Below are 22,152 nucleotides of genomic sequence, written 5' to 3'. Positions count from 1 at the left end.
TCATTGTGCATCAAAGGTGAAGAGTGACCACTTGCCAACTTTGTTTCTTAGTTGAATGAAGATTGATGATACATAAACTCTGGACCTCTGTTCTACATTGTATGTACTAACAATCGCATGTACAAAATAGCGAAAACTGATTTTAATTTTTCCCTCAATGAAGTTGGTATTTGCTTCTGCCTGATATCTGTCTGTTTAACAGAAATACCGCAAAAATTTCCCCAAGCAGGATTGGAATGAGGAAGAAATCCTCCATTTTCTGAGTTTATAGTGTCCAAATAAGTTCCCTGCCAAGAAAACTGAGACAATAGAAGAAAATACTAAGTGGGAAGATAGCAGAAGCCAAGTCCTTCACTATGTACATTCCCTTTTTATTTCTTTCCTTCTCTCTACATGATATTAATTAATTGTTATTAAGTTGAAAGAGAAATAGACAAGAAGATGAGTGTAACAATATAAAAGGTGAAAGAAATCCTTACCATCTATTTACTCTCACAAACCAAATGGAAATAAAACTCTCACCCAATGGAACTTGTTGCCGTAGAACTACTACTAGCCCATACATCAGTCACAGTATTTGGTGAGGACTGGAAAGCCTTATTCTTCAACAATACAACATCCTCCGTTTCAGGGGAAGGGGGAATCTTTCGAGTCACAGTACTACTATGATTATCCATTTCAGTCTCTTCAAACTTGCCATCCTCACCCGCCTGAATATCCTGCAGAAAACTCAATACCTCATCCATAGAAGGTCTCATATCCTTTTCCAGTTGCAGGCAACGGAAAGCCAACTCGGCCACTGAGGTAGTCATTCTCATGACTTCAGCATCAGTCTCGTATCCCAGAGAGGGGTCAATAAGCTCATCAAACGCACACCTTTGGATCCGGTTCACAGCTAAGTTAGCCAAGTTGATTTCGTGTCTATGCCTGCTTATATCCACAGCCGGCATAGACGAGATCAGCTCAATCAGAACAACACCAAAACTATAGACATCACTCTTATCTGTTAGTTGGTAGCATTGATGGTACTCAGGATCAACATATCCGGGAGTCCCTTGTGGGGCTGTTGAGATATGAGTGACATCATTGGGGAAGAGTCGTGAGAGCCCGAAATCAGCAACTTTGACACAAAAGTTACTGTCAAGTAATATGTTGTTCGATTTTACATCACGATGGATTATGTCAGACTTGTGGAGGTAAGCCAATGCACTTGCTGTTTCTATGGCAATGCTCATGCGGACAGGCCAGGTGAGGGGTGCTTCCTTGGCTCTATCTCCATGTAAATGATCACCAACTGTGCCATTGGGAATGTATTCATAGACGAGTAACAGTTCCCGGCTTCTTCTAGACGTGCAGCCGTACAGAGAAACAAGATTCGGGTGCCTCAAACTAGTGAGGATCTTGATTTCATTCATGAATTGCTGTACCCTTCTGTAGTTATGCTCGTACAGACGCTTTATTGCAACTTCTCTTCCATCCCGGAGTTTGCCTAGTCATAATGAGCCAGGCTAAGTTGCCACTATAGTAGTTATCAAAACTTAAATTAACTGATTGTCTCAGTGGCAAGAACTTTTATTTCTTACCGTAGTATACAGTTCCAAAGCCTCCATCTCCAAGTTCTTTAGAAGAATCAAAGTTATTGGTAGCCTCTTCAAGTTCTGCACATGAGAAAATAGGTATACCGAAGTATAAACTCCCACCTTCAATGTCTGATTTTGAGGAGGGATCAGAAGACAAGTTTCTAGAGAGGAGGTAGCCCCTGCTGATTATTTTCTTCCGTTGCCAAATAATATAGGTGACCAAAACGCATACAACAAGGAAGAATCCAACTCCAGATAAAGCTGAGCACCAAAAATCAGAGTCACTAAGGTCTGAAATAGTATGATTGAGTGAGAAAATTGTGAAAGGATAGACAGCTTCTGAAACTTTGCAACGGAAAATGAACCATATTATGAAATGTATATCAATTAAGTTGCAGGATATGAATGTCTGTTTGTCATACTTACTTGTGACTAGTATCAGCGTCAATCGACTTCTTTCTGCACCCATTATCAAACACTTTGTAGGTCAGATTCAGTTAATGGAAGCCATAGAAACAGGTAGCAACAGTTATAGACATGTAAAAGACATACTGCATTTATCAAAGTCTTTGCATTTCAATTAAGTAGCAATAAACCTAGATACACAAAGACAGAACTATTTCTACGATATTAAATCATGAAACAGGAATATCCCTGCCTCGAATTTCTGGCAGAACAAGACGAACATAATCGGGTCTACCAAGAAACTATCCAAATGTTAGCAGAATGATACCTTTTTTGCATTCGAATCCGTTCAAGGTGTTAGTAAGACACTGCCCACCTCCATGGTGACATTCATTACAACTTTCACTTATATTCCACTCTACGGTAAATTCAGCAGTTAACATTTCGAGCAGTTCACTGGAGTTCTTGTTAGGGTTCATAGGCAGATGAGACAAACGACATCCTTGAGGGATTCTACTAGGAACACCACTTCCCGGATTTCTATAATACGCGGTGAAGACACCACAGCTTTTATTATAGTAGTCTCTGAAATGATTTCGTACTTGTTCATTATCAGGTTGATCGTCGCATATGAACAAGGTGAGATTGGGGGTGACTGAAAATGAAATAGAAGGAGATTTAGGTAGAAACAGATCTCCGACACGGAGAAAAAGACATTCGTCACTCAAGTGTGCTTGACGAATGGGATCGCGGATTAATATTTTGTTTTCGGATATCCACTCGAGAAAATCATACCAAATTCCTCCCAGCTGAATTTTAGGATTTTCAGACTCACATTCATCAACCATGAGTAACCCGCAGTCAGGTTCCATCCTGAAGTATGGAAATTGCAAAGTAAAATTTCCACACGGGAATGATTTTTGGCACTTGGAATCAGCTGAATGGAGTAGAAAAACAAGATGCAAAAGGAAGAAGAGAAACAAATTCTTGGTGAGACCCATATCTGAATTTCCCACAACAAACCATATACAGAAACAAGAAGTTGGAATCCAGGATCCCCCTGGAGAGGAAACCAGCTCTTTTCTCTGGCTACTTTTAATGTTTTTTTGATCAATTTGTTGCGTTTAATTTCACAACTTGGATACAACTAGGCATGTTCCTGTGAAACACGGCAGTTGACTTGGAAATCTTTTGGAAGACTTTTGGAAACTACACTTGCAAAATATCAAGAAACGATTTTTCCTTTTTTTCGTTTTTGAGGTATAGTAGCTTTGAAATGGTCAGCCTCAGCCTGAACCAGAACTCCATGAAGTTTCCTACTCCACACTTTCCAGTTGACTATCAGTACATTTGTAGTAGACCTGACTTCTTTTGTCTTGACCCTTCCAAGGTCCATAATTCTTTAAATTCCAACCAATCGGAAACAACTCAGAAATGGGCCACATCAAGAAAACCGCTTCTTATTTAATTTTTTACCGTAGAAAACAAATATGTAGAAAGACTTGTTTGAAGGTTTTGTACAAATCAAGAAAGGGGGCTTCCGTTTTCCATTTGTGTTTCAGTTTTTCATAGTTAATGAGAACACAAGAAAGAGAACACAGATCAATGAAGTTGTATTTCTGGTTAAAGTAATATGGACATGATTTCACCAGAGCTACAGCAGTGCACGAGCTGTTCTTCTGGTCTGAAATTGTTCAATGTTTTGAGGCTGATACATCACCACCAAAAGAAAAAGAAAAGCACTATATCTTGGATTTCAAGCCCCATATCTCATTTCTTGTTGGAAATCTTTAATAGAAAAGCTGACAGCAACTCTAATTGAAAAATGGGGTACAGCAGGCCAACTATTTCCACAGGAAAGAAAAATGAGAAGCAAAGATTAAAAGAAATGAATGGTAAAATATCACTGGATTCAGTAAAACCGTGAATATAAAGATGTCATTTATCTCAATCGTGAAAATTTCTTCATGGTCATTAGCTGGCCCATGAAGTAACTAGCCAGGACAGTAAAAGCAGCATTACGTGCCGTTTTTGCTTCAGAACAATGAATTTTAAGCTGACCCAAGGTACAGTTTCAGTCCGTTCTTCAGCATAAGGAGTAATTACAGTTGCAGATTGGGTAAGTTAAAGTGAAACAAAAGGGGTAAATCAAACTCCCAAAAGATTAATTCACCCCTTATTCTCATTGTTCTTGGATGCCTAGCTATTAGACTAGTAAGTTCCACAGTTTCCCCTGGTATCGACATTTTCCAGGGATAACTTCAGAAGAAAGCAAAATCTATAGACATCGAAGGAATGCACGAAAATTCATTCTTGAGGAAATACTGAGGAAAAGAAGTGCAAGGTATTATAAAAAGGTTGACATATTCTAGGATATTCTTAAAGCTAGTTAACTGTCTTCAGACATTCTTGGTTTTTTTACTTTGTAATTAGTCAAAGTTCTAAGTTTGGACCTGTCTGATAAACGCTCCAGCTTGATACAATCAGATTCTTGACCAATGATGTAAACAGAATCAAGGATATAACTAATAATCAAGTAACTTTCACCAAACGGACTCGATTAGGTTCTCTGAAGACCACGGCACAAGTAGAATATTTGGATGCCATTTTGAACTTAATGCTCGGTTTTTCTGCCAGATCATTGTATTAAGCTCCTATCCAAATTTCAAAGAACAAGACAAGGACTATTTGTCTAATTTATTATTTTCAAACCAAGATATAGAATCATCAACTATAAATATAATTTATCAGAAAGAGTTCACATCATAGATAATAGCAAGACAGATCACAAAACATGTGGGCTAACGTCAAACATTAAGGAAATTGCATCCTGATAGCATACTCGAGAACAACTTACCAGGTTTGCAACTCCTGGAATGAGGCCTGTCAGGGCAGAAACACCTAAAATGGAAAGTAGTTGCGTTAAAGCCACAACGGCCGCCGCTATCTTCGCATGTATTGCAATCACTGGCTATCCAGTTCAGAGCAAATCCCCGTCTCAATACCTCTCTAAGATTTACCATCCCATCATTCCCCTCGTTCATATAGAACCCTTCCACCGGTGCAACGACATTTTGATCACACGTTTCCAATGCTTTCCTCAAATTTTCATCTTTGTCATACAAAGCCACATCCCAGTTCTTTCCATCCTCAGAACTATTACAGCCAATCTTGTACTTTAACAGCTCCTCCGGCAACGGTTTCTTGCAGTTGGAGTGTTAAGTTGTGAAGATTGATTTGAAGAAGAAAAGGATAACCTGATTCAACTTAGAATTCCCAAGTTGAGTTGGAGAAGGATAACCCGATTCAAAGTTGAGTTGGAGAAGGATAACCTCATTCAACTTAGAAATCCCAAGTTGAGTTGGAAAAAGGATAAGTCATGGCTATATATACTACTCTTATTAGCATTGTTTTAATAGAGCAAAGTAGAATAGAGTAGAGAGAAAAGAAAGAGTTGAGACGAGGGTGAGTGTTGTTTTTCACGTGTGGTGAAGACTTGCATACAAGTGTGTGTGTGTTGTACTCCTCAATTTTCCTCCTCTTTGAGTGTTTTCTCCTGGCTTGGTATCGCCCCCAGACGTAGGATTTATATCCAAACTGGGTTAACAAATTCGTGTGTCTTTTATCGCCTTCATATTCCACCTGTTATCCATCTTAACCCGATCCATTTCCTAACATGGAGAACAAATGGAGGCCTGTCACATTTACATAATCGAACTGAGCTACATCAAGACTTGTGTTTCTGATACTTGGAAGACAACTACTTCCATCCGATCTTAACACAGCAGCGTTCCACACATGTAAAGATCGATTACGGTAGGAAATATTTTCAACGATATAGTCATTTCCAGGCAAGTTAAGAACTGGAAAGCCATCTTTGCTGCAATTGAGCACAAATCCCGGGTAGCCACAATAGGATTCTTGCCTGTCTGGAACATAGAAGGGGAAGCTTATGCTTAGGCCATTGCCACAATCCGTCGGCACGCACGCCTCGTACTGATAATGAGCACCACAAGATATTCTACATGAGAGGATAAGACCGAGTATAGAAAGGCCTAAAGATTCCAAGAAACCGTGCATATAGCCTTTGCTCATCTGTAAATCTTGGAGCAGCTGCAATCATGAAGGAAAACTATACATATATACATCTCATGTTGGGATAGCTGTTTAATTTGATATGTGAAGAGGGGTGGGTTGATCTGGTGGATATGAATGACTTCAAAGCTTCTGACAATGGGAAAGGGTGGGCGTCTCTATCTGCCTAAAATCTTAGACTAATGAAGTTATTGCGGAGTATGCAAAATAGAGACATGTTAAGACAACAGTTGCATGAATTGACCAATCTTGTTCATCTATTTGACCTTGTGGGATCTTAGTATTAATCTTGGCAGTTTGGATAAATTAATAACAGTATGTTGGAGTTGATAGTTATTGTGTAGGCGAAGGGTATTCTCGGCCCAATATGATGAAGGGCACAGGAACAGGATTTGTAGTTGTAATGGTTTCATGTCATCAGCTTGAGGTGGAATGGAACTGCAAGAACAGAGAAAATGATCCAATTAATCAAGTGGGTCGGCTGTCTTTCTTCGGATCTTTTTATCTTAAATTTGTATAATTATAATTTTATATGTTCATTTTATGTGGATCAAATATTGTTTTTATATATGAAAGTGATGTAGTGAAAAATAGAAAAATAATTTAAAATAGAAATTTTCAAACTCGATTCCACTTAATAATCCATGAAAACAAGAAAATTGAAAAGAGAAACCTTAACTTTCCTGGGTTTTTATATTTTTATTTTTTCATAAAGTAATATGAAAGAATGATGTTTCTATTTTTTCTTTGAAGTGAAAGTGATACTATTATTTTTTAAAAAAAATTAATTACGATAATTAATATCAAATATTGTATCCAACAAAAATCAGCCATTATAATAATCATATACTAATTATCAATATCAGATAGCTGCTTTCAATCGATAACCACTATTAAAGTATGACTACACTTAAATAGAATAACATCTTAGTGGAGTTCTGACCCATGATCTTAAAGTCATAAAATCTCAATTTTACTATTAAATTAAATATTATTGACAAAATGATATTTTCTATTAAAATTCATTTTGAACGTGCTAAATGAATTGTGTACATTTTCAGTGGACAACTCCTGAAAAGTGGAAATCGCATTTGCATAAAAAACCAAATGGAGTGGCCGAAATTGAACCAACACAGCTTCCTAGAAACTAAAATCAACTTAAAAAGGTGATCGTTTTTCTTTTTAATTTTCGGATAGAACGCCTAAAATTCCCATCATAATCAACAACAGTATATACCAATGTAATTTAACGTTTAGTACCTAATTGAATATATTATATCCACTCTCGTCATTATGCATTGTCATTATTATTATTTTGACCAAAAAACATTAAATTGAGTATTTTCAAAACCAATTGACAAGTGCTGATTAAATGAGTCGGCATATATTGGGAAAAGACATAAACGAGAGCAGTGTAAGAATACCAATCTTTCCCTCCGTGTGATTAAAATGGGACAACAACAACGGAGGTAAGAAAGCATATGAAAGACACCAATTTTATGGGAAGAACTTGTATTATATCAAAATTTGATTCTCCGATACTAAAAATTCTAGAGTTGCATATGAAATATTGCACCGTTTTAATTTTTTGGTTGACCGTCTCAATTAAGGTGGGACACAACAACCTGCGGCATTTGGTTGTTGTTATATAAGTGGTGGGTAAGAACATACCCAATACGTGTGTATAATTTAATTTTTTATGATATTTTCTAATTAAATGAAACGAAAAGAAATTAAAACAAAAAATAATTTGATATTACTTGTCTCTAAGATGCTAGTGGGCCAAACTTTTTAGATTACAAACAGTGAGACCCAATTAGATTTACGGGCTGTATACAGACAACAAAGCCCAATTTTTGTATGGGCTTCATTTTTCCTGGGTTAGAGCAGGATAAAGGGAGCAACCCCCTTCAATTTTCATTTCCAATAGCTATTAAATATTTCATAGTTCTTTTTTTTTCTTTTTTCTTTTTTCTCTTGCTTAAATTTGATTTTGATTCCACTAATGTAGAGCGAAGGTGTAAAATAAACAACAATTACCAAAGTCAACTTTTAGTCAGTTCTTTTCTTTTACATTATGATTAATATTTAAAATTATAATAATTTAAAAATCCACATGCTATTTTTTACACTTAACTGTCAGTATGCATCTGTCATTGTGTATAGTATTTATTCATTAAAAAGACTTAATATAATAATTAATTTATAAGCCTAGACCGGACCTGACTCGAGACTCGATTATTATTTATTTTTTATTATAGAACAGAGAGCAATAATTATTTTATTTATTATAATTATATAATAATTTTGAGTCGTCCAAAATGTTACAACCCTTACTTTATACATGTAGGTATATTCGACCAATAATTTACACCAAATAATTAAAGAAGAGGGAAGTAAAAAGGAGTGGTGGAGCAATTAGAACCAAAACGTCACCCTCAAAAAGAAGGACAAAAGTCGCTTTCCATTAAGCTTTAGTCATGTAGAATCGCTCCTGTGGATATGCTATTTTCCCCACTTTTATTAAAGCTTGATTGTACCTTGTGCTCTTGGTGTTGCACCTTCACCCACTTTTGTTTCCATCTTCATCTTCATCCTCTTTTTTCCAGGCTACCATTCAACTACCTCTTTATGACGTACACAGGTTTAACTCATAATTATGTTGGCCGGTCATGTTTAAGTACTCAAAATTTGAAGTTCCATTTTATGCAAACATAGTCAAGTCTATCATATACCTACACCTACAAACTTGGTGACAACAATATCGATAAAAAGTTGATTATAATCGACCAATTTTTAAGTTAGCATAGTCATGTACACGGCCCCATCATCAGTTCGTATAAACGATTTATGGTCCTTAAACTATATAATGATTCAATGTATCAATCGAAGACGAAATAATTCAATTTTTATTTTCTTATAACAAAAAATTCCAACTACCCCACCCCACCCCACATGTAAGCAGCAGCTACCACTCATAATTTCTAAACTGTCGCACCATAAGCTAGGGCTAGGGGCCCCTCCAACGAGGTGAAATGTTACTACACATATTATTATTATGGGGGCCGAGAAATTCTTTTGACATAGTTGTTAAAATCGAAAAGCAGTTTTGAATTCATGACTGTATTATCTATGTGATTTGTATTATTTAATATTTAATTATCTATATATATTTTTACCAATCCTTATTTAATTTATAACGTTTGATATGTAATTAGTATATAAATTAAAAAGTTCAAATAATATTTCTAACAAGTGAGGGATCGAGGGCGGAAATTTGTGAGAGAGGTGAGGGAGGGTAAAGGACGAATAGATAAGAAAAGGACCTCGTTTTAATATCTAGCCATACACGTGTCAGCGTCCTGATGAGATTATTAATTTGGGTAATCTCTGAAGAACCAATCACGTTAGTGCTTAGCTAGTGATGGGTTGCTACTAAGTCCAATAATGTTTTGATGATCCCATTGGTCGGCTACACTCTACATAAATTGTCATCGCCACCACGCCAGCAAAACCCCACCTCATAAACTATAACTAAAAACTACCCTCTCACATCAAATTCTGATACATATTGAATTTACAACGTTAGTAAATCCAAAATTGATTGAAATTTGAGAAAAATGAATAAATTTTAAAACATTTTTATACTTAAATTAGTCAGATGTGATAACCAAAAAAACAAAAACGAATTCTCTGAAAATTTTCAATTAGAATCACATATTTTAGCCCAAAATAATTTTAAAATATTAATACTCCTACATGTTCACATGCCGTGATTTCAGTTTTTCAATTTGATGGTGATCAATGATTCTGGTTCTACGTCTTCGGGTGAGATTGAGTCACATGTTTAAAAAAATATGTAAATTCTTGTCGTATTTTGAGATATTGTGAGAAATAATTTAAAAGACACTTAATTTAGACCCGTGTCATAATGTATGTTTAATTATATTTTAATAAATTTAGAAAATAATTTTAGATCCTTGAAAAGTTATAATTTTAGAAAAAGTGGAATTTAATCATGTTAATGTTGGTATACTAAGTTTGATGGTACTGAGCTTTAATTTAATGCTTAAATAAAAAAATGTAAGCTGTGTTAAATGTGTCCATTCACCTAACCCTCTCAACTAACTACATCAGCAATTTTCTCTTCTCATGTCCTTTGTAATTAAAATTAATTATTTTATTTAATAAATAACTCATTTAATTTAATATTATATATATATATTTTTTATTTAATAAAAACCACCTAGAGGTATATATATATATATATTAATTCCCTTCTTTTTCCTATCTTCTCCTACCTGTTCATTTCCTCCATTTGTTCCTCTCACTCTGTCTTAACACAGATACACACAAACACTCTCTCTCTATACATACATACATACATATATACATGCACATACGCTCTCTCTTTCTATAATATACACACACGCACACACGCACTGTTCCTCTCTGCAGAAGTTGCCATTGACGTTTTGATCCGAGTTAAGATTGCTCTGGACAAATTCGTGTACGATAATCCGTCGATTAGGTTTCCGCTGCTGCGGGATTTCCATTAATTTCAGTAGCAAGGGCTGGATATATAAATCATTCGTATTAGGATAAAATCATTTCTGGATAAGTAGATAGGACGATTTTGAAGGGGAAGGTATTCTGAGAAAGAGGGTTTAGGGCTTTCTGATATACGAGTATAGTAGTTGGGGGTGTTAGTTTTGTTTGACTAAATATGTTGGGACCAGGAGTGCAGTTCAATAGGAGTAATAATGGCGACGATCGGTTTTACAGCACTGCGAGGGTTCGCCGGAGTCAAGATTTTTCGCGGAGGGCTCAGAATGATGTCACTTCGAGGCGGAACCGGCGTGATGAGCCGCCAAAGGAGAAGTCTAAGCCGGCTACTCCGGCTTCGGCTCCTGTGTTAGAATCTTCTCCTTTGTGTAATCTGGAGAGGTTTTTGGAATCTGTCACGCCATCGGTCCCTGCACAGTACTTATCCAAGGTTTTTCCGTTTTCTTCTTTCCGGATTGTGAATGGGTTGAAGTTTATTTAAGACTACTGATTGATTTGTTGAAATGAGACGTATGTTATGATCTCGAGATTTATATAGTTTTTGACTATATAACGGGATTTAACAAGTTACAAGTCTGCTGCTATTGGTGTAACTTATATTTCCTTTCTTTGAGCAGACGTTATAAGTTAGTAGTTTAAAAAGGGCTGTACTGAGGCCACTTCCTTTAACTGAGAGAGGATAAATACTGCTTTAATTTAGGTTTCCTGAGTACCTGGTTAAAGCAGTAGCATTTTTCTTGTTAAATGTGATTTTCTGAATGCATTTTAATGTCACAGATGACAGTGAGGGATTGGAGAACATGCAATGTCGAGTTTCAGCCATTCTTTGTGCTTAGTGATTTATGGGCATCATTCAAGGAATGGAGTGTCTATGGTGCCGGAGTGCCTTTGATGTTGAATGACAGGGACAGAGTAGTTCAGTATTATGTGCCCTATTTGTCAGGCATTCAATTGTATGCTGATCTCTCAAAGAGTACATCAAAACTAAGGTATATATCTTTTGCGCTTACATTCCTTTCAGAATTCGTGCTTATGCTTGCCATTCATTTTCTGAGAAATTGTTATTGGATTTGATGCCCTTCTTATTAAGATTATAGCAAGGTATGGGTTTATTGGATTTGAAAGCACTATGAGTAACTCCTATTTTGCACCAAGGCTCTTGTTTGCATTATGAAAATTGAGAAAAAACAAGTGACTGCAATTGTATTTGATGTCAAGTTTGTGCCAGGTTATGGTACTTAGTGGTACATGTCCTACTTAGGTGAAAACAAACTTTCTGCCAGGTTTTGGTGATTAAACTCTGCACATATATATTTGATGTAATGAGCTCTATATCCTACCTGTGGTAGTTGTGCACTTGTGTTTATTGTTACATTCTTTTACTTGTCAATTGTGGCCCTGATTTATTTGTTTTACTTACAGCATTTACTGATACAGACTGATTAGCGATCACACTCCATCCAAGTCTTATTTCTTCTCTTTTGTGGTAGGCGACTTGGTGAAGAAAGTGATGGTGAATACTTTAGGGATTCTAGTAGTGATGGCAGCAGTGACAGTGAACAAGATAGAGGTGGCTTGTGTTATTCAAGGGAGCCACTTAACTATCTTCAAACAGGTGATGGTTCTCTTCGAGTGGATCAGTTGTTCAGAGAGCAGCATATGGCATTCCAAGAAGGCTTTTCTAGTGATGAAGGTGAATCTGGAAGTTCACAAGGTTGCTTGTTGTTTGAGTATTTTGCACGAGACCAACCATATTGCAGGGAACCTTTGGCAGACAAGGTCATTTTTTCTTTCCATCCTGAATTTGCTATTATATTTCTTCTTATATTTTCTTTTGTTGAGAAAGGATTACTCTCTTCTGTTCCTTACACTATATAATGCTGAAATTTTCACAGATATCTGATCTTGCTCATCACTTCCCAGAATTAAAAACACTTAGAAGTTGTGATCTACTTCCATCCAGTTGGATTTCTGTGGCCTGGTATTGTTTTGTTTAACATGCATAAATTTTGTCTATAGTTACTGATTTATGTATAGTGCTGGCCTAATGCAACAATTATCATGTAGGTACCCCATTTACAGAATACCAACAGGTCCAACTCTTAAAGATACAGATGCTTGCTTTTTAACCTTTCATTCCCTTCATACTTCCATGACAGGTAGCTAAAACTCTGGGTGTGTGTGTGTCTCTACCTGTTACAATTATTGCAAAGATATGTGTAGAGCCTCAATGGTATTGTTGGGGCTTGTTGTACATACAAACTTTGTCTCGGTTCTTGTTTTCCAGTCACAACTATGATTCCTGAAGAACTTCATTGCCTGCCATGTGTTCCCTTGAAGGGAACAAGACACATGGCATTCACATCTTATTTCATGTGTGTGACGTTCTCGCTTACACTTACTCAGGAAGTCAAGCCATGCATCCTCCAATTGTGACATATCCATCAGAGAGTGACGGTGTTCCACAGATTTCACTGCCAGTATTTGGCCTTGCTTCATATAAATATAAAGTATCACTGTGGACTCCAGATGCAGGTCGTCAGCGCCAGTTGGCAAACTCTCTCTTGCAGGCTGCTGATAATTGGCTAAGCTTACTCCAAGTCACCCACCCGGATTTCGCTTTCTTCTGCCGCAAGTAAATCTAGAGATTGCTTCACTGTCGTCTTAGTCCTGTTACAAGGACCCCATGCGCCATTTTAAGCTTGATGAGGAGGGTGCACCAAACTGAGGAAGGTTGACCAAGTGAGCAAGTTTGTCACATGTTACAGCGCTGTTATTTGAGTTAAAAGGCAAAACAAAAAATTGAGGTGGGGTGGGGTGGGGAAGTCTTGCAGAATACTTTACGGCGGCCTAAGATCAAGATTGAGGAATGAGATGAGAAAAAGAAATTTTGTTGAGTGATTAGAGCTGGGCTGAACCGGAGCATGCAGCACCGTGGCTGGTTGAAAACTTCTTACCTTTTAACTCTTACCTCTGTTTTGTTATGTTGTTTCATAAAACAGGCTGGTTTTTTCTGCCCTGGTGATTAGTTGTAGGCGCTGTGAGTTATTTATGCATTTTGAAAGGGATTTGATAGAGGATCGTAGCTGGGCGTTCAGTCAAGTTGCCTCATGTTATGTATACTAACTGTCTTGGTAGACAATTACCGAAAAGGAAAAATTCTATTAGTAGAGTAATGAGTAATGATTGAAGTATAATTGCTCAGAAATGCATGGTGCCTTCATATTTATGATTCTTATCGTCTTCCTAGATGTCGCATGTTCTTAAGCTGTGCTGCCCAGCTATTCATAATTGCTACTGAACCAGACTGTAAATGTGGTCCATCAAAAATCTAAGCCTTGTCATCCACCATTACATGTTCAACATTCCCAGTTCAGACAGCTCAACACAAGTGGTTTGTGCTCGCCAACAGCTTGGAAATTGTCTTGTTTGTCTGCTTCGGTGTTGTCCAGTCACAGCTCAGTGGATTAGCTTTCCTTTGAGCATGTCCACTTTCTACCTAATGTTTGAATTCAAATATAATAATGTTTTGCTTTCGCTTCCTCCCTTTTGAATTAGAGACAAAATGATGATGGGAGTTGAGGCTTAGGTTCTAATGAATTTGGTTTGGTCAAAACAAAAGACCAATGCTTCTCGTATATATATATATTGAGAAAATGTAATTTGCATTAATGAATAAAGTCTATCGTACAAAGTACAAATAAAGCTTCTATTCCGTTTAAATTCTGATAATGAGACAACCAAATGCGAACCTTACATTCCAATAAAATTGAATAGCCTAAAGAATCAACAATGTTATAAATTGTGCTACCCAAGAATTAATATACTAATTTTCTCATTATTGATGTGGACAAACTTAATTGTTTTTCTTGGGCTTCTAATTTGGTTTCCAAGAATTGGATTGTAACTCATCTGAATTCATGAATCTCTCTAAATGTCAGGTAGCGTGGGTTATTGGGAGGTAAAACTAAAATTATTAATTAATCATCCAACTCATCAATTCAATTATTAATATGTCTTGACCATTTAAAATTTTATTCCCAAGTAATTTTTAAGGAAAATATGACTCTTTTAGCACCCGAAAATCGGAAAAAAAAAAAAAAACAAACATAACACTTATGGCGGAGTATCTATTTATTATTCTCTCTCTGATTTAAGGAAATTTCAAACACATTCCACGAACTATGTTACACAAATATAAGAGCACAACTTGTTAAAATAAACTCTTTTTAATTTAAATTAATTATATACTAAATATAAATATAATATAATTTATATATAATTCAGACGCAATGTTGGTGGTAGCAATGTATATCTTCACGACAAACTATCCAAGTAAGTAATACTTGACATAAAACCATAAACCCCGCTTTACTTTTGTCGTTTCCTCTCCTCCCTCCAAGGAAACAACCGACTATTCATACTTCACACCACAGTTTCACATCCATTGCCTTTGTACTAGCTGTCGGTGCTGAACGCCGCCGAAGCACTGTGCCATTCTCCTTCCATCTTCCCATTTTTGCTTCTTTTCTCTATCTTTCATGCAAGCATTCGTGGGTTTTTGTCCATTTGTTCATTTCTGTTTATTTCCTATTATAAAGGCCAAGGTGGTGCCGGATGCGTACGACGAGAAGACATACTGTAGGTACGGCACTGACGCGTCGACGGCGTACGGTATGACGGCCTTTGGGCTGCTTTTGATTAGCCAAACGTCGGTTCACGGCGTCACTAAGTGCTTGTGTTTCAGGAGAGGATGATGGGTGGCGGCTCTAATACTTGTGCTGTTTTCTTCTTTATTTTTTCATGGTAATCTTTCTTGCTATTTCGCTGTTTTCTCCTTGTTCACTCGCTTTATTTACCATTCTCCTCCACTAACTGGAGCTCAATAGTGTAGTAGGTCCGGGCGCACATGGTGTGTTTTTGCTTGATTTTGTCCATACGGTTTTAATGGACTAATAAATCATTGCTATTTATTGTTTGTATTTCCCTTTTCTCGATGTTTTAGCAAACTTAACATGCAGTGTATGAAACGTTGTTTCTTTTTCTGCTACTATTTTGTTACTTCTCTCTTTGTTCGGATGAGGTAATTTTTAGTTGTGTAGTAATGTTGTAGTAAAAGCTGCTTCTGATGACAATACTTGCGAGTTGGTTCATTTGTTCTGCATCCCACAAAAACCTCTCTAAGTTTGGGAATGAAAAAGACTTCTTTGAAAATGGAACATACGTGGTGTTGCTTAACATGTTGGCTAGTTGTTGGCTGTGGGATTTCACGAAATATCACGTGGAACAAATCTTATCGGCAGGGTGCAATTGGTTTCGCAGGGGCTGACACACTTAAGTTACACATGTTCTACGAAGATTAAAGCATGGAAAACTAACAATTTGATTGAATTGAGGAAAAGCTTGGCAGATGGATGTACCGGAAAGGCATCCCTGACGGAAATTATGTAGCAATTGGCATGATCTTATTCAATGGTCCGTCTATATTTGCACCATTTTTGCCACTGGGTCATGTTTATGGGACTTCCTATCTTCTCCAAGATTTTTATTTGCCTTGGTCCAAAGCTACTGAAGATTGCATTCCAAGCTCTAGAGATTTCCGCATCAATATAAGTATTTTTTGACTGCTGATGCTGGACCAATTTTATTATGCATGCTACTTAACAATATGATGGACACGATAACAAGTGCTGGATGAGTCCCTTCTTGTTGTCTGAGTATAAAAGGTCAACAAAATGATTCCCAGAAATAAGGAAAACAGCATAATTGAAGCTGTAGTATCTGGCGTTTTGCTTTCTCATCCCCATTATTCTCAGTTATCCAGTATCTACATTCTAATCTGTGTAATTGATGGCCTCATTTGTCAGTTATATATTTGCTTTTTTCCTCTAGAGATGGATGACTTGTTTGTGCTGCACTAGAATATGAACCGTAGTTTTTGTACCATTGTTCTTTCTTCCTATTTACTTTATGTGGTAGCATTTTCAGTTGCTGATTTGCTTTCAGCAGTAGTAGTTTGTCAATCAAATTATTTCAGCATTGATGAACATATGCTATAATTTATTCTTTCGCAATTGCATTGGTTCTTTTTCTTTTGTTTGTACACACTCACACTCGCTGATAAAATTTTCATTCTACCTGTACTGAACTCGTGATACACCATCAGGGTCAGCTTTCTAGCAGCAGAGGCATGCTTACTGGCAGGCTCAGCTAGGAATGCTTACCACAAGGTATTGGGCTGTTTTTCATTTGGGCACTTGTCATGTGCCACTCTCCGGAAGGTTTGCTGCCGGTGCTGCCCTGACATTCATATCAATGATGGCTTCTATATTGTACTACTGGACTCACTTCAAGGCCGATACAGGTGGATGGGAGAAACACCACACTGAAAGACTTGGGATGACCTCTTCAGTTTATACAGAAAATCCCCATCATCAGAAGGCCAGTGAATTCTAAACCTTCTGGTTCGGTTTATGAGATTATTGCTAAAAGTTTTGGGCATTGTTCTGATATGAAGAGATATTAAGATGTTCAGGATATAATAGGTGACACATATATAAATGTTCTTGTAGAAACCGAAGTTACTATGTTATGCCTTTAGTACTTACACCAAGATAATCTCTTAGTTCTATCATCTTAATTGATTTCTTTACTATTCAACTTTTAACAAACATTTTGATGCATCCCGTTCCTTTACCCTATATACAATTTAAGCTCATAACTCATGATCATGCCACATCATCTCTAATGGATGCAACATACCTTTAGACAATTTTAAGTTGAGAGGACTCCATATTGTAACTAAGCCAGGACCAGAAGGAGGAATTTTAACGGTTCCAAGAAACAAGAATGGAAATATTACAATATAACTACAACAGTTGGTGGTTGTTTTTTCATCAATAAGGGATCAGAATGTGGTCACCGTGCTTAAAAGTCAAAGATTTAGAGCTGGGGTCATATAAATCTGTATGTTTTGACTTCTGCTATCAAGTCAATGAAAATGATAAGTTATCTGCCAAATATGTATTCCGACGTGCCCGTTAAAGCTGTCTAAATCTGGTTTCTCTTAAAGGTTGTCCAAATTCAAAATCTGAAAATGACATTTACTTGATGGTTCTGAGGAGAGATTGTCTCTCTGTTCTGTTATGGGTGTTAACAGTAAGATCCATTGCAAAGTGCATATGACATTGGTCTGAATCTCACTCGCATCACTCTTCAAATGTTAGTTTTTCCTCTTTTATTCTTTGTGCAAATATCATCACATCTCACTACTATTTTCTGCAAGCAAATTCATCACTGTGGACTGTATATTCTCAGAACAAAGGAGGAAACACAATCTAGGCAAGTTAACCTTTACTTCTGGAGACGATGGTTCTGCAATGGGATACGAACACTATGACTAAAACTCTAGTCAGAATGATATGCATAGCAGCAGCTTAATCCAGATCATTTCTACTCTTCTATACCTGCTAGAGATAAATCCATGCAAAGACAATTTTATTACCATAATAAACACACCAGAGAGTCCAAGCACAAAACAGGGCATTACTAGCACCAAACAGGTATAGAGCAGACTCATCATATGATAAAATACTCATAGGCAAAGATATATATAAAACTATACCATAGTGGGATATAATTTAGTAACTATGACATGTGATTTCACTTTATATGATACTTAAGCAGTAGGTCATAGAGAATTGCACACGGTGTAATTTCAGCATCTGGGGTATGGCGTGCCGCAAGAATTGGCAACTTTCTTGGCACCAGGAGACTTAATGAACTTCTGAAGATTGGGGTTCTTCATGTACTGGCACAGGCATGGCCTCTGTTCCTTAATCTTGGCGCAGCACGCAGCACTCGGCTTGCTCGATGATGTGATTGCAGATGCACATGGGCTCAGCTGCAGTGGGTTGCAAGTCACCGCATTTGTCACTTCAACTTCACCAAGAATAAGCACAAGGACTACACAGAGTGCCAGAAATGTTGTTTTGGTATTCATGTCCATTTTCTGCTTCTTTTGCTTTCAGGGGTTGGGGTGGGGTGTTAGGGAGGTAGATTTGGAGATGTGTGGGGAAAGATTATGGTTTGCATCTCAATTTATAGAGGGAACTGGTATGATGGAAAGGTGGAACGGAGATAACCTATTGTACCTCTTTCATACTACTTTATGCTATTGTTATAAGTGGAATAATGACTCAATTGTTTCACCACATGCCACATTGTAATTCCAAGATTCTACTGTAAAAGTTGGTACAAAATTTATCCTATCCTCTCACAAATTTGATATGTCGATTTATTATTAGAAATACAAGACAAAGACGCCGTATATGCAAAAATAAGAGAAAAATAGGAGAGAAAATCAAAACACTTAAGACATATATATACTTGAATGGTCTATAAATGAATTTGTACGACGTCCACGCTTACTGAAAAACCTTTAAAGACTAGTCATATATTTACAATCGACCACAGCTATTTCTCCACTTATTTTGAGTTCGGATTATTCATTGCACTGCGACAACTTAAAACATAGGTATCCTGTCATGAACAAGAATGAGCATAAAATAACACAAAATTGACCATACACAAATCACTAAAAGAATAATTTGAAAAATGTAACATCTGAAGAAATGATGGATGGATGCATATTTAGATTACAGAAAGGAATGATAGGCAGAAAGTGATAATGGGAAGACTTTTGTAGGCATAGGTTAGTCACGCTTGTAAATGATGAGAATGAGCTGCAATGATGGTGGTGCACTAACACTAATACTATCCATCCCTCATCATGCCCATACCCATACCCATACTAATGCCCTCACTAATCATTCTTGCAACAATTCTATTCATATGAAATGCCTTCTTCCTCATGGAAAATGTTAACTCACCGTCACTTCGGTTGAATTTGAACCAATTATATGTAGAATATTATATATTTGTTATCTCCTTTTCTTTAAAGTTTTCATTTTATTAAAATTTTCCATTCTTCTTCTATCTTTAAATTATATTTTACACATTGATTCGTTTCCAATCAAGATTTTCCTAGAATCAATTTTAAATTTCAGTAGGGATCCATGAAATTTGCAACAACTATTATCTAACAACAACTAAGCAAGTCCCACTATTCTAGACACTAAACGTAAATGACGATATTCAATACTAAATAGTAGAGTGGACATTATTTATCTTTGTACAAGATGAGATTTTAATAAATCAAACATCCCATTCTTTTTTTTGGGGGGTTGGGGGGGGGGGGAGTGGGGTTGAGTAGTTGAAGGAGGAGCATCGTGTCAAAGAAGGGCCCAAGGAGGATTAGTGATTAGTATAATTGGCGTTCTTAGTACTTTATGGTGATGAGATGAGATGCAAATCGCATGCGCCCATTGCAATCATCACCAACTTAACTTTTCTCGCTAATTTCAACAAACAAAACTCTATTTCTCAAATTTTAATGCACCCAAAATAAAGAATAAATGGGCCTATGTGAAATTATTTGTTTCATCTCAACGCACAAAATTAATATCTTCTTAAACCAGTCCATGGAGGGGGAAAATTTATATATTTTTAAGAAAAAAAATTGAAAAAAGTAGTGTTTTGCATAACAATGAGTGTGTAATGATCAAAAGTGGTGAGGAATGAAACGTTTTAAATTTTCAAAGTAAAACATCTTTAAAGGTCAAAAGCCACCGCAATGGCACCGTATTGTTCTAAGTTGACAACCTTTTTCTTTGTTTATTGCAAGAGTGATGCCCATACTTTAGTTTTATTTAGCATTACATGAGTATGGTAATGATGATAATCACTCACCCTTTACCATAAAATGAACAAATTTGGATTTAATATGAGAGGAATATGGAGGAAGTTTCTTTTACTATTTGATATTGAAAATATAATATAACAATTATTTAAAAGGGATAATTACATTTATATTCTATGATCTATAATTTATTAATACGAATTATTATTATTTTTTTTTTGCATAATTATAGAAATCATCATAATAGAAAAAAAAAAGAGTAGTTTTATAATGATGTTGATGTTTTTTAAGGATGTATATGTAGTCTTTTAAAAAAAATATGGCTAATTTATATAAATTATGTTGATATTTTTTATGGGTGTACGTGTAATTATTTAAAAATAGATATAATTTATATAAACAAATCGAGTGTAATGTAATTATCCGTTATTTAAAAATATAAGAAAAACAAATTGTATTTTGGGCCCTTTAATACGATCACTACCTTGTGGGGTTCCTATTGGGCCTTCAAATGACCCAATTACTTTAATCAAGATGTCTACTAAGCTGATGTTACCATTTTAATCTTTTTTCACAAAAATAAGTTGGATTGAATAATATCTTTAATTCAAAATCTTATTGAATCTCCTCTTCAAATAACAAACTTACATAAGGGTATTCTTGTAATTATTAAATTGGTGAACACGAAGTTAATAATTTAGTTATTCTAGAGAACAAATAAGTAAAATTAAGCTTTCATTAAGTATAATTAGAAACAAAAAGAACAAATTTGAATTTTGAGGTGGCATCCGAAGCATTATTTTTAGAATAAATTACAATAAGCTTTTCTAAAATTTGACATAATTATGTATACTTTCTCACTATTTGAAAATTTATAAATGTCCCCTTGTATTTGATGAAATTATGTAATTTTTGGAGGGATATTTTAAATTGTCAACTTTACCCTTGTTATAATTTTTTCTTTTTTCTTAAAATATTAAAAAAATATCCAACGAGGTGAATGAAAAATTTGAGAAAATGTAAGAAAAAAATTATCCACTTAGTCCATAAAAATTTTAAAAATAATATACAATCCACAATCAACATTTTAGTCAGTTGACCACAAAAAGTGAATCGAAACCTAACAAAGACTAACGGATTATCCTAAACTGACTAGTTGCTAGACGGACGTTAGAATCAACGAAATATTGATAATTTTTCAAATAACAAGAAAATATTTATAATTATATAAAATTTTAGGGGAGCTCGTTGTAATTTTCCCCAACCTTCATAATGAAGCTGATAGGCCTTAAACTAATGTCTCTATGGATTCCTTTGGCCTGTTACTTCTGTTGTTTTCCTTTGTCTAGTTGCTTGTTGTTATATCTTTTGGAGGTTTTTTGAACCCCTTTCATAGGCTCAAAAGCTGCCAGTCATACAAACTTGATCTCCACGTTAATACTAATGTTCATTATTTATCATTTTGGAACATTACACACTCTGGCTTGGCCTTCTTGTATAGATTTATTTGCAGGTGTTGTGCGGTTCATGATGTGGTGGGATAACAAAAAGCTTTTTGACTCGCCATAGTTATACTAGTACACCTGTTCGAGTCTTTTGTTATAAGGGAATAGTACTCCTCGTTTATTGTTGCTCTATTTGTAAGGGAGTAGTACTCTTTGTTTATGGCTTTGCTAGAAATTTTAGGGAGGTAGCTCTCCCCGTTGTAACTATTTTGTAAATTTTAATATATAAGGACTGGGGACT

At 35.9% G+C, this 22,152-nt stretch overlaps 3 protein-coding genes and 1 pseudogene across 6 annotated transcripts; 2 read left to right on the top strand and 2 right to left on the bottom strand.

Moving 5' to 3' along the window:
- Window positions 1–350: 350 nt before the first annotated feature.
- On the bottom strand, window positions 351–6,224 carry LOC105160610 (LEAF RUST 10 DISEASE-RESISTANCE LOCUS RECEPTOR-LIKE PROTEIN KINASE-like 1.2). Of its 3 annotated transcripts, XM_020693604.2 has the most exons (5): window positions 5,668–6,224; window positions 4,843–5,201; window positions 2,007–2,039; window positions 1,584–1,841; window positions 351–1,489 (listed from the first exon to the last, which is right to left on the bottom strand). In XM_020693604.2, exons 1-5 carry the CDS (start codon window positions 6,078–6,080, stop codon window positions 519–521), a joined length of 2,034 nt encoding a protein of 677 aa, XP_020549263.1. In that variant the 5' UTR covers window positions 6,081–6,224; the 3' UTR covers window positions 351–518. The 3 variants fall into 3 exon arrangements, with proteins under 3 accessions (XP_020549263.1, XP_011076378.1, XP_020549259.1); XM_011078076.3 differs by lacking the exons at window positions 4,843–5,201; window positions 5,668–6,224 and adding an exon at window positions 2,314–3,173; XM_020693600.2 differs by lacking the exons at window positions 4,843–5,201; window positions 5,668–6,224 and adding an exon at window positions 2,314–3,181 and having other exon boundaries at window positions 1,584–2,039.
- A 4,142-nt stretch (window positions 6,225–10,366) lies between these two features.
- On the top strand, window positions 10,367–13,854 carry LOC105160598 (uncharacterized). The gene is made up of 6 exons (XM_011078049.3): window positions 10,367–11,076; window positions 11,424–11,635; window positions 12,137–12,425; window positions 12,542–12,627; window positions 12,714–12,805; window positions 13,053–13,854. Exons 1-6 carry the CDS (start codon window positions 10,807–10,809, stop codon window positions 13,283–13,285), a joined length of 1,182 nt encoding a protein of 393 aa, XP_011076351.1. The 5' UTR covers window positions 10,367–10,806; the 3' UTR covers window positions 13,286–13,854.
- A 1,142-nt stretch (window positions 13,855–14,996) lies between these two features.
- On the top strand, window positions 14,997–17,221 carry LOC105160590 (uncharacterized; annotated as a pseudogene). The gene is made up of 3 exons (XR_016066655.1): window positions 14,997–15,137; window positions 15,248–15,452; window positions 16,813–17,221. The product of XR_016066655.1 is annotated as an uncharacterized LOC105160590 (transcript).
- A 905-nt stretch (window positions 17,222–18,126) lies between these two features.
- Window positions 18,127–18,726, bottom strand: LOC105160581 (non-specific lipid-transfer protein 2). The gene has a single exon (XM_011078025.3). It carries the CDS (start codon window positions 18,652–18,654, stop codon window positions 18,364–18,366), a length of 291 nt encoding a protein of 96 aa, XP_011076327.1. The 5' UTR covers window positions 18,655–18,726; the 3' UTR covers window positions 18,127–18,363.
- Window positions 18,727–22,152: the final 3,426 nt, after the last annotated feature.

Source organism: Sesamum indicum, linkage group LG1, assembly GCF_026168435.1.
Source record: "Sesamum indicum cultivar Baizhima isolate 11 linkage group LG1, ASM2616843v1, whole genome shotgun sequence".
NCBI classification, from domain to species: domain Eukaryota; kingdom Viridiplantae; phylum Streptophyta; class Magnoliopsida; order Lamiales; family Pedaliaceae; genus Sesamum; species Sesamum indicum.
Note: the sequence above shows the minus strand (reverse complement) of the source record. Positions and strands in the feature narration are given on the sequence as shown.